Consider the following 11,845-nt stretch of genomic DNA (forward strand, 5'->3'; position numbering starts at 1 on the left):
TCACTGTCCAAAAATCTCTGAATTGAGATGTAGTTATTCAGTAGTAAGACAATTTATACAAAAATGAAGATCTTATTTATGTTTATATATAGTGCTGGCCTAAACTTACACATTAATTACACGAAGCAATAACTAGCAATGCTTCCAATCTCCAATTTCTGCCTTCCATTCAATAATAAAGTATCTCTACAGTCATAAGTCACATCTTTATTGTGTGTGGTTTATTACTGGTGTGTTCCGCTCTGCTGAGCTGCCAGGCTTGTGGAGCCTTCTGTCTCATTAGTATGAGTTGGTGTTTTTATGAGTAGACCATATATGTTCACATGATGGTTCAGGAGCACCGAATGCCAAGCAGTAATTTTATCGGGAAAATTAACAAGGAGATTTGGCAGCTCTGTGGTGCTAAATCAATGAATCATTTATTATAGGATTAATAGAAAACAATTTTCTTGGCTATAAAAGCATGAAAATGGAGAATATCATATGAAAGTGTGTTTCTTCATAACATTTATCTTGCATGGGCAAACTAGTATATTTTAATCTTTGGCACATAGGGAGTTTTCTCCATATAGATTTATTCTCCAATCCCTTTAAACCTTTCCAATCTACTGTCTGACATCTGAAGACATTCTGATTGAAGGCTGTACAGCTCAGATGTCGGAAGACGTCCGGCAGGGTATTCTTACTGTAGATTACTGGCCACTCTGTTGTTCGGGGCCTCTCCATAATGTCCCATAACGCAGTACTGGCTCCAGCCAGCAGATGGCGCCATTTTATAATGGCAGACAGAGAAAGCCCCCTAGGAAACCCTGAATCCAAAATTGGATTGCAAAGGGTTAATCAATTTGTTGCATTGAGCCTGTGGTATGCTAGTTACCACGCAGTACTCTGTGTTCTGCAACTTAACAATTAAAGTTGCCATAAGTCATGTATTCTTTTCGGTCTGTCATTGAACTGAACTGTAGTGTATAGAAGAGTTGAGAGAATAATAATAATCACATTCATCTATATAAAAACAATCAGGGGGAGCATGGCACATAATGAAAACAAAGAACTGACAATGTAACAGCGAGTACTGTAATACTGCAAACATTTTCATGAAGCTTTTCCATACTGTAGTATTATCAAGAAAAACATGTCCCTGACCTGCAGCACAAGAGCCAAATAACGCTGGAGCATAATATTTCCATGACTATATATCTTAATATACCGTGCTTAATGAAACACAGTACTGTACATTTCAAAGCTTAAAGTGACACTAGAGTTCTACATTAAAGTGGTTGTATGGGATTTATTAAAAAAAAGTCTGTAGATTTTAGTACCACTTTTGTCCATGGGCTCTATCTGATATCACAGCTCAGCCAGCTGAATGGAACTGAACTGCAATACCAGACACAGCCTTATGACTGGAGAGTCACTGTTGCTGGAAAAAGGAATCTGACTTTTTTCTGATCTCAGACAAGTCCTTTAAAAGGAAAAAACTAAGAAAAATTCCTGTTTACCAGTCTACAAGACCTTCTGTAGAACAAAGAGGTCCAGATTTGTCTTGCCTAAGCTACCTTAAAGGGGTTGTCCTGCGCCGAAACGGGTTTTTTTTTTTTCAACCCCCCCCCCCGTTCGGCGCGAGACAACCCCGATGCAGGGACGTAAAAAAAAAACCGCTCAGCGCTTACCTTAATCCCCGCGCTCCGGTGACTTCTATACTTACCGGTGAAGATGGCCGCCGGGATCCTCTTCCTCCGTGGACCGCAGCTCTTCTGTGCGGTCCATTGCCGATTCCAGCCTCCTGATTGGCTGGAATCGGCACGTGACGGGGCGGAGCTACACGGAGCTACACGGAGCCCCATTGAAGAAAGCAGAAGACCCGGACTGCGCAAGTGCGTCTAATTTGGCCATTCGACCATTTTAGACGGCGAAAATTAGGCGGGCTCCATGGAGACGAGGACGCCAGCAGCGGAGCAGGTAAGTGAAAAACTTTTTATAACTTCTGTATGGCTCATAATTAATGCACAATGTACATTACAAAGTGCATTAATATGGCCATACAGAAGTGTATAGACCCACTTGCTGCCGCGGGACAACCCCTTTAAGCTAGGCGCCAGGTGAATGTGAGCTTAGATAAAGGGGCCCGCTTGCTCCAGAGCAGTGGAATAAGGCCCGGCTGCAGCAGGCAGCATCTCTTGATTCGTAATATGTTTTCAAGATGTTGTTGACATGCGATCATATTTTGCAGGATAGCAGCAATAGAGATAATAGGGAATAACCTTACAACCACTGGCAGCACTATATGTCCTGCTGTGTTCACCCCATCACTTACAGTATATTTGAGCAGGGTTATATGTCCCTTTTATGTCCTATTGTTCGCTACATCCACATGGTTATACATTCCCCATTGATACTACCAGTAACATTTGTTCCATGGAATGGTTTACAGCATGGAGATGAAATTAAAAGAATAAATAAAACCCAACTCTCCAGGAATTGCAGCCATTACATATAAATCATATGTACTTACTTTACAGGGGGTCTCCATTGAGAACATCTCCTTCGTCCTGGTCTAAAAAATGACTCAACAATGTTCTTTAACCCCTTCCCGCTCCAGGACGTAAGGGTATGTCTTGGAACGTCCGGGTATGTATGAAGAGAGGTCGTGGGGCGACCTCTCTTCATACAGCGCGGGCGTCAGCTGTTTATTACAGCTGACACCCGCGGGCAATAGCCGCTATCGGCCGTTCGCGGCTATTAACCCTTTAAATGCCGCTGTCAATTCTGACAGCGGCATTTAAATGCCCCAAACTATGTTCGGGGGTCCTGTATGGTGCCCCCCCCCCGCAGTGAGATGGGGGGGGAGCCGTGCAGGTGTCATGGCAGCCAGGGGGCCTTCTGAAAGGCCCCAGGGCTACCTTAGCAGAATGCCTATCAAGCCAACTCCATGGGGTGGCTTGATAGACTGCCTGTCAAATAGCAGTATGATGTAATGCTATAACATTACTGCAGGATGCAGGAGCAGGAGCGATCATAGCATCGCATGCTGTAGTCCCAGCATCGCATGTTGTAGTTTAAATCACCCCCATTTTGCCATATCTATTATTAAAAAATCTAACTCATTAAAAAAAAATATGTATTTGGTATTGCCGCGTCCGTAAAACTCCAATCTATCAAAGTAGTGCATTATTTTTCCCGCACGATGAACATCGTCCGAAAAAAAATAAAGAACGCCAGAAATGCACTTTTTTAGTTACCCTGTCGCCCAGAAAAAACGCAATAAAAAGAGATCAAAAAGACGTATGTATTCCAAATTGGTACTATCAGAAACTACAGGACATCTTGCAAAAAATGAGCCCTCGCACAACTACGTTGATGGAAAAGTAGAAAAGTTTATTGCGCGCACAAAATGACTGCAGAAAATAATTGAAAAAAATTAAATGTCTTTGAAAAAAAAAAGAGTAGTACAGTATAAAAAAACCTATACAAGTTTGGTATCGTAGTAATCGTACCGACCCATAGAATAAAGTTATCATGTCGCTTTTGTTTTTTTTTTTCATTTTACCCCACTTAGAATTTTTAAAAAGTTTTTCAGTACATTATATGGTACAGTAAATGGCATCATTTAAAAATACAAGTTGTCCCGCAAAAAACAAGCCCTCATACAGCGACGTCGATGGATAAATAAAGGAGTTATGATTTTTTTGAAGAGGGGAGGAAAAAACGAACATGGAAAAAAGAAAAAAGGGCCGCCTCATTAAGGGGTTAAGGATCCAAATCCACAATGTAGGTGTATAAAGGACTTATTTAATAGGATTATAATAATACCTAACAAAATCTAAAAACCCAAAAAAGCATACGGCAAAATACTTGGTAGAAAGGTATATATATAGTTTTGAAGAACATTGCAGGTGTGTTGTGAATTCCCGCCATTACGTTAGTTTTGGCACACAAGACAGCCACGACCCTGCATGCTACCTTACACCGGAAGTCTGGAGGTGTATAGCATCACTGTAGCATGCACATTGTGCTTCAAACCACTAGATATCTGCGGGTGGTCAACCTGTCAAAATGCGAACATTCATGCATTCCTGCAACTGGATATGAAGCCGCCGGAAAGCAAAATATTTAAAAATAATTTAAAAGGAATTGGTTTAAAATCCAGAGATGTGTGATCATGAGAATATAGTAACATGACAAACTAAGACAGGAATTCAAATTTAGGCCTCTCTCACAGGAGTGTAGCGACTTTCGGACGGCCGCTTCGCAGCCAAAAATCACATGGGTGGAACACATCTCATGTTTTCTTACCCATTCAAATGGCCAGACACCGCAGCCTGGAATTCCTTAGGCTGGCATAAATACTTCACCTAGCCCAATAGAGCCAGCGGACATAGTTTTGCAGCTCTAGTCGTTGCTAAACTCCCTCCCCCTCCCTTTGTCAGCTATGGGAGTTGCCGTCTGATCGCGGACAAAAGATATCTTTTGCAGCCGCATTAAAAAATCGATTGGTGTAATCAGTCACTGATGTCCTATCTTCGTCGGCCGGACATTTTTATTTGGCTAATAATCGGCCATCTGAATGAATACATTGGAATCCAATGGGTCAGATGGTCACAGTTTTTTATCATGGCTAAATTAGCCACATAAAAACACTCATGTGAAAGAGGCCTAAAAAGGAATATGAACTCATACAAGGTCTAAGAATACTTCTTATGCAGAAAAAGAAAGTCCTAATTTAGAAACATAGTAAAAGATTTGAGTCTTAAGTTTATACTATGTTTCTAAATTAGGACTTCATTTTTATTTTCCTGCATTTCATTTAAAATCAATTATAAATATTGTGCATCCCAGCAGCTTCATAACCGGTCACTGGAACACATGAATACTCACATTTTGACACACTTGCAACCCACGGATATCTGGTGGCTTGGAGCACAATGCGTGCGCTCCACGTCTAGGTTCCCGACATAGGGTAGCGTGGTTTTGCAGTTATCTAACGTGCCAAAATGAATGGCGGAAATTCGCACCACACAACTTCAGCATTCTTTAAAGCTATATATAAACCTTTCTAATGATTATTTTTATCATGTGCTTGAAAAAGAAAGCTCAGATCCCTCCGAAACGCGGTCCACCCCCCCCTCAACTAAAAACCTCTTTTTTGTTTTTAGATTTTGTTATGTATTAATATAATCCTATTAATAAATTAAGTCCTCAACATACCTTCATTGTGGATTTGGATCCTTGAAGAACTTGTTGAGGCAATTTGCAGACCAGGATAAAGGGGGGTGTTCTCAATGGAGACCCCCTGTAGAGTAAGTACATTGGATTTCTCTTCTAATGGCTATAAATCGCCAGTTTTTATTTGTTCTTTTTAAGTTTCCATACACATGTGACCAAGATCTACTTTGGAATCCTGGCGCTTTCCATCTTTGGACGAGGGAAACTCTTGGTCATTCCAACTGAGTATCTTACAAGCTGTCTTTGACTTCAGGTGTGACAGTCTGCCTCCACCTTGGGTAGACCTGTTACACAAAGTAAGTCACTTCTGTTTTTGGATTTCTCAATTCCTTTTATACCTCTGGAGCTTTACCCTTGTTTTAATTGTACAATCCCAATTTCAAAAAATTTCGGACACTGTGAAAAATGTTAATAAAAAATCAATTTCTAAATGAGTTCATTTTTTTAAATGAGATGTGAAAATGTCTCGCATTCCCCTTCTGATATGTTCTATTGTGAGTAAAATATGGTTATATGGGATTTCCAAATCATTGCATTCATTTTTCTTAACATTTACATTTTACACAGCTTCCCAATTTTTGGGGAATTGGAGTTGTAGTACAGTTAATAATTAGAATTTTTATACAAGTGGTAGAAGATTTTTACAAGCTACAGGCTTCTGGACTGTGAAGTCAGCATCGTATAAACACAGTTACGGATTTATTATAGGGAATAAACTACTGCTAAAGATATTATGAATGAAGATTGATGTTATTTTATATAGCTGCATAGTTATGTGCAATCAGCTATGAACTTTTGACGTTGACACAATGAGGTCACAACTGATGGCCTAAAAATAAGATGTCAATATTCTACCATAAGAAAACAGAGGTGCCAATTTAAGTGCCATTATAGTATCATTTCTAATCTTCTCTATGACAAATTGTGTAATTAAGTTTTCAATGATAATTCTGCTTTGTCCCTACAATAAATTCTGAAGCATGAAGGAAAAGAAAGAAGCACTGTACAAGGATATATGTTTCATGCGGAATTGTTTGTAGATTGAGCAGCTGATTTACGGTGGATTTCACGCTACCTCATTACAAAGCACTGAAAAGAGTGAAAGCTGTGGTGGAAATCAGCAGCTTTTCCACACAGGAATAAGCATGCCTTGGAGTTGGAAATCTGCAGCAAGCTCTGATTTTTTTTTTAGGGGTTTTGTCCACTACATGGGGATAGAGTTTTGAAAATCCCATCCACTTATATTATACTGCTGTAGATTTGTGGTGCAGAATTTGGACCCCAAATCCACAGCAAATCTGCCACGTCTGCACCTACTTCCTATAGGTGGTTTATACTTCCCCTTCCTTCTGAATTTAGTCCTGGCTTTGGCAGAAAAAAAGCCGCATCAAAAACTGCGTGTGTGATTCTAGCTCATTTTAACACACAGCGTTTTTTGGAAAAATGCCACTTTTTTAAGGTATAAAACACCACAGCCATGTTTTAGCAAGTAATAAGAATTATTACATGCATTACAGGCAGCGTTTTTTTACTCGTCATGCATTCTTGGGTCAATTGCCTTTTTTTTGCAAATGCAGCAGGCTGGAGGTTTGGCTTTTGTTTCATGCCTGAAAAAATTGCATGTCAAGATTGAGTGCACAAAAAAATTCCCCTAAGAAAATGCTTATCAAAAGGTTGAAATTCATGGTGTTTTACAAGCCAAAAAAAACCACAAAAAGTGTGAAGAAAGTCAAAATAAGGTTTCCAAATTTCTTTTTTGCCCACAGTGAAAATACCAATATGCCCTGCCACATTATACTCATTTTGCCAACTTTCTACGTGTTTTTATAGTGTGGGTAAATTCTTATTGACCGTATTCTTGATAATATTCCTGATATATGTGGTTAATATCTAATATCTCTGGTGGTCTAGAGTGTTGAAGGAATCTTTAGTGATATCTTTTGTGCTTTTGGGTGGTCATGGTGTAATATCTAAAATGCCTGGAGGCTTCCGGTTAGAAGTTAGAGTTAGAAGCTAACTCTAATTATTCTTAGTGGTTTACAAGGGTGAAGAGGTTCACAGTATTTACGGTAGTCTGTAACCATAAAGAGCTAAAGTATACATATAATTTTTCATTTTATTAAATGGAGTTAGAATTATGTTCTGATTTAATGATATAATCTCCTGTTTCCCTCCGCACAGCCATAAGCTCCTTTCAGTTGCGCCATTTCTCAGCCCGACGTAACAAGCACCAATCGACAAAGCATGTTGATTGTTACTCATGTCCATTTATTTTACAAAGCCCAAGAATTGCTAGTATGGGAACTCATGATTGTTACTCCCATTGTTCATCCCCATGTAGCCTACTACGTACCTCCTTTACAATTGACCAGCAAGTGTTTATGAGCTGTTGTGCTCTTTACATGGCTCAATGATTGAATGAACGTTCATTCCCAATATCAGGCTGTGTAAGAGGGCCTATAAAGTTAAATGATAAAATTCCGGCTTCCTACAGCCATCACTAGAAAGAACTCATTGTTTTTGCATTTATGCAACTTCCTTTGAATCCAGTTCATTCAACATACACAGTAACTCCATGTGTAAGAAATATCCTGGAGGCAGAAAAAAATATTGTTTAAATCTGTGGTTGTGTGGTTCCCTCTCCCGATTGGTGGTTTCTGGGTATGAGGGCGACCCCTCTCCCCCACTGCACTATAAATGGGAGCTCTACAGGAGATCATTATAAATTACCAAAATTATACTATCCTCTAAATACATTGCTATGTATCCATTAGATTACATGTACAGTAGGGAAAACATATCTCCGCTGTCTTTGGTCAATTAAAGCTAGAGGAATTCATGGATAAAGCAGTAGAATACAGAATGTACTATGTATTTAATTTTCTTCCATTGTGTGTCCAGTCTATGTTTACGCAATTCTTTTATAAGACTAGAACCTCAGAGTTGAGCTGTGGGAAGATACATTGTCGCTGTGATAAACTTAACAACTGTTCCTATGAAGTTTAGAAGGTATTTTTAATAGTTGCATGACTTGTATGTAGAGCAGTAATGATTCTGACACCTGATTTTCCATCTTTGAAAACATATAATTGTATAATTGACAAATTCAAAAACCTGTTCTCTGATGTTCTTATCACTAAATATACTATTTTGGAAACCATGATTGCTAAATACATCACTATATCCGCACCTTTGGGTGACTAAAATATTGATGGCAGTATCAATGATTACGTATAGAACTAGATTTTACCAAATGGCTGAACACAATCTTGATATTTTACTCATCATATCAGACAGTTAAACAATTTTCATTCAGTACATTCCAATAAATATTGAGAAATGGGAGCTGCATGAGTAAATCCATTGTGTACTGACTCTGACTTTCCTACATCACAGTCTGTTTTTCACCCGTCTACAATACATTGCACAATCTTCCATTCATTTTTCAAAGACAGAAGTATTGCGTGTTAGAAAGGCAGTTCTCAGCATCATTACACTCAATTGATTCTCCAGGTTGTAATGGGAAGACTATTGGGTTCTTGCGACAAAGGAAATGTTATCTGTAGGAAAATCAAGATTGAGGAGAGGTGCTAATGAGACAACATAGAGAGTGTGCTGGAGGGAGGCCGGAAAAGGATGTGGAATTCATTATATTGATTCAAGCATAATGTACAGATGTCCAACAGATAATGCTGGCTAGGAATTGTCAGACAGAAACCCAGCAGATACTAAGAGAAGTGTACATTCTTAATTATATAGAGATGGTACTGTACATGATGTGAATAAGAAAAGCATCCAGTCAATATTAGGTAGATAGTATATGGTTTAAAATCATGTCTGTAATATATTGTTTTGAGGTCTAAGTTTTGTTTTTCTGATCTATCTATCCATCTATCCATCTCATATCTATCTTCTATCTATCTATCTATCTATCTATCTATCTATCTATCTATCTATCTATCCATCTCATATCTATCTCATATCTATCTATCTATCTCATATCTATCTATCCATCTCATATCTATCTATCTATCTATCTACCTATCTATCTCATATCTATCCATCTATCTATCTCATATCTATCTATCTAATATCTATCTATCCATCTCATATCTATCTATCTATCTATCTATCTATCTATCTATCTATCTATCTATCTATCTATCTATCTATCTATCTCATGTCTGTCTATCTCATCTATCTATCTCTGAATCTTGTATTAATACTATGCTACCTTTAATATCTGTTGCATCTTCTTGCAATGTAGTAGTTATTAGATACTCTCTTGCGTGCCTTTTGATATTCATATTCATTCCTTGTGACTGAAGTACCTTATTGTCTGGTATATGTTATCAGTGAATATCTTGAATTATTTATTTGTTTACATACCTTTCCTGTAATAGAGGTGATAATTACATTTTACTTTTATTTCCTGAAGATACCTGTTATAAGTTACTTAGCTTTAACCATTCAAATATATCTTTACACATCTCTGACTAGTCATATCGAGATGTGCAGACAGAAAACAAAACATAAAAGTACCATAAGGCTAATACATATACATTCATGGGTGTTGTCATTTCTTCGTGTATATACAGATGAAGCAGAACTGATATGTCAATGTGGCAGAGCTGAGTTTGTCATTTGGCATAAACTACTGTGATATCACCTATTGAGTTAATTAATTATTCCCAGTGCACAAAAGGAACAGTTAAGTGAAATGTCCAGCCAAGCTACTTCCAAATTAATATAAGAAAATACCACATCTTACTTATTGAGTCCAGTTGACCATTATACATAGCATTCTGTTAGGTATAACTATTTAATACACAAATATACTTTACTCCTGTAGTAAATTACTTCATCATTAGCATCAGATTAAATAAGTTACTGCCCAAGTTGGACTGAGGAATTTATGCAACAGTGCATTTTCAGCAACTTCTATCTCTATTTTTGTAATATGGAATAACAATGGAATAATAACAATAATGGAATAATAATAATATGGAATAACAATATGGAAGCTAGATATAATCAGTACAGAACAATTTATATATGCATATAACATGTTATAGCACATGAGAAGCGATCCTCAGAGTCACAGAAGAAGTCTAGCATTAAAAATATAAAGATTTGATATAATTTTATAGAAATTCAACGCAGTCAGATATTATTGACTTACCTCTAGATGATGTAAACTAACGATCATCTAGAATATTATCCTTGTTATGTTTACTACATTATAAGAAACAACTATGAAATGTAGACATTGACCACTAATCAATATATCTGTCTACATGGCCTTTGTTCCTTCCTATCTGGAAGACTGCTAAATATCTGTTATCCTACATGTGCATCTGACATGCAATTTTAATATTGCCATGGAATAATAAAATGTTTTCACCTTTAAGCAGTTTTTCTAATAAAATGACATATCAACACAAGTCTCAGGAGTCGGTGTACAGCTAATGTCTGATACATGTACCTGTAGATGAATGTCCATTTATTCCTTCCTACCTCAATCTTTTCAATGCGATCCTTCAGTGTCCTGACTGCCTCCTCCAGTTCTTGCACTGCTTGGGGAGAATCAAGAGGCAGGTCTCCCATGGCTCCTTCCTTGTGTCCCCATCCATCAGCTCCTTCCTGGTAGCCCTTATCCAGACCATTCTCACAACGACTTAGCTTTCCGGTGAGCTCTCTGATTGCCTCTTGATCAGTAAGGATCTGCTTTTTCTGCTGCAGCACTGTCTGCCTCAGCTGTTCTGCTGTGTTCTGCAAGGAAAGCACCTCTTCCCCTGCAGGCTGGGGGGAATCTCTCTGCACATCAGAGGGGCACTCCATGGCCAGAGGTGTACAAATGAGTCTGCTGAAGCTTGGGGCACCCTGCGACTTGGATCCGGAGAGCTCAAGAAATGCATCCTTTGATCCATACAGTGTTTTAACACCATGGAGAGCTCCTAGGCTCTTCTCCATTGGAGCGGCAGGAGCAGACTCATTTTCAGCACCAAGGAGAGGTCCTTTGGCTGCTGGGTGGACGCTGGCTATAATGCATATGATGGCACCAAGGAATGCAAGCATTCCTGCCACCAGTAATACAGCCAGAAACTTCAGGGTGACAGCTAAAGTGGGACCTCTTCGCAGAGAAAATAGACCAGCAGTCCTTGAGTTAATAGAGCTGCCTGTGCAAAGAAGAAGCCCTTGTTCTGGTTGCAGACAGTATGTCTAAACAGATGGATGAAGAGCAAGCCCTACTCTCTCTAGTGCACAGTCGTTGCTTGGTCTCTGACTTGGAAAGGGAGGGGAATCTTGGACGTCATAACTCCCTCCTCCTCTTCATTTTTTATTCCCCTAGTGAGTTAGCACTGCTCCATTTAACTCTTTACTGTTTAGTATAGTATCCATTTACCAACTGAATACAATGTTTGAGATATGCCTGATGTGCAGAAAAATTCCAGCTTTTAGAAAACTAGATGATACAAATGTGTATACAAAAAAATGTAGCCTGTAATATAAAGCATCCCCTAACATTACCCACAAGCTAGATACATGGCATAACAATATGTGCACATTCATATAAAAATACACCACACTGAAAATATATACACTCACATAGTGTCAT

The 11,845-nt window shown here is 38.6% G+C and overlaps 1 protein-coding gene across 1 annotated transcript in view; it reads right to left on the bottom strand.

The window, feature by feature from the left end:
* The window catches only part of NPTXR (neuronal pentraxin receptor), a 51,414-nt gene extending 40,044 nt beyond the window's left edge, over positions 1-11,370 (bottom strand). The window contains exon 1 of the mRNA XM_066594580.1: positions 10,744-11,370. Coding sequence (XP_066450677.1) covers positions 10,744-11,304 — 561 coding nt within the window. The 5' untranslated portion in view covers positions 11,305-11,370. The remainder of the gene's footprint in view (positions 1-10,743) is intronic.
* Between the last annotated feature and the right edge of the window lie 475 nt (positions 11,371-11,845).

The sequence above is a fragment of the Eleutherodactylus coqui genome, chromosome 3 (assembly GCF_035609145.1).
Source record: "Eleutherodactylus coqui strain aEleCoq1 chromosome 3, aEleCoq1.hap1, whole genome shotgun sequence".
In the NCBI taxonomy this organism is placed as follows: Eukaryota; Metazoa; Chordata; class Amphibia; order Anura; family Eleutherodactylidae; genus Eleutherodactylus; species Eleutherodactylus coqui.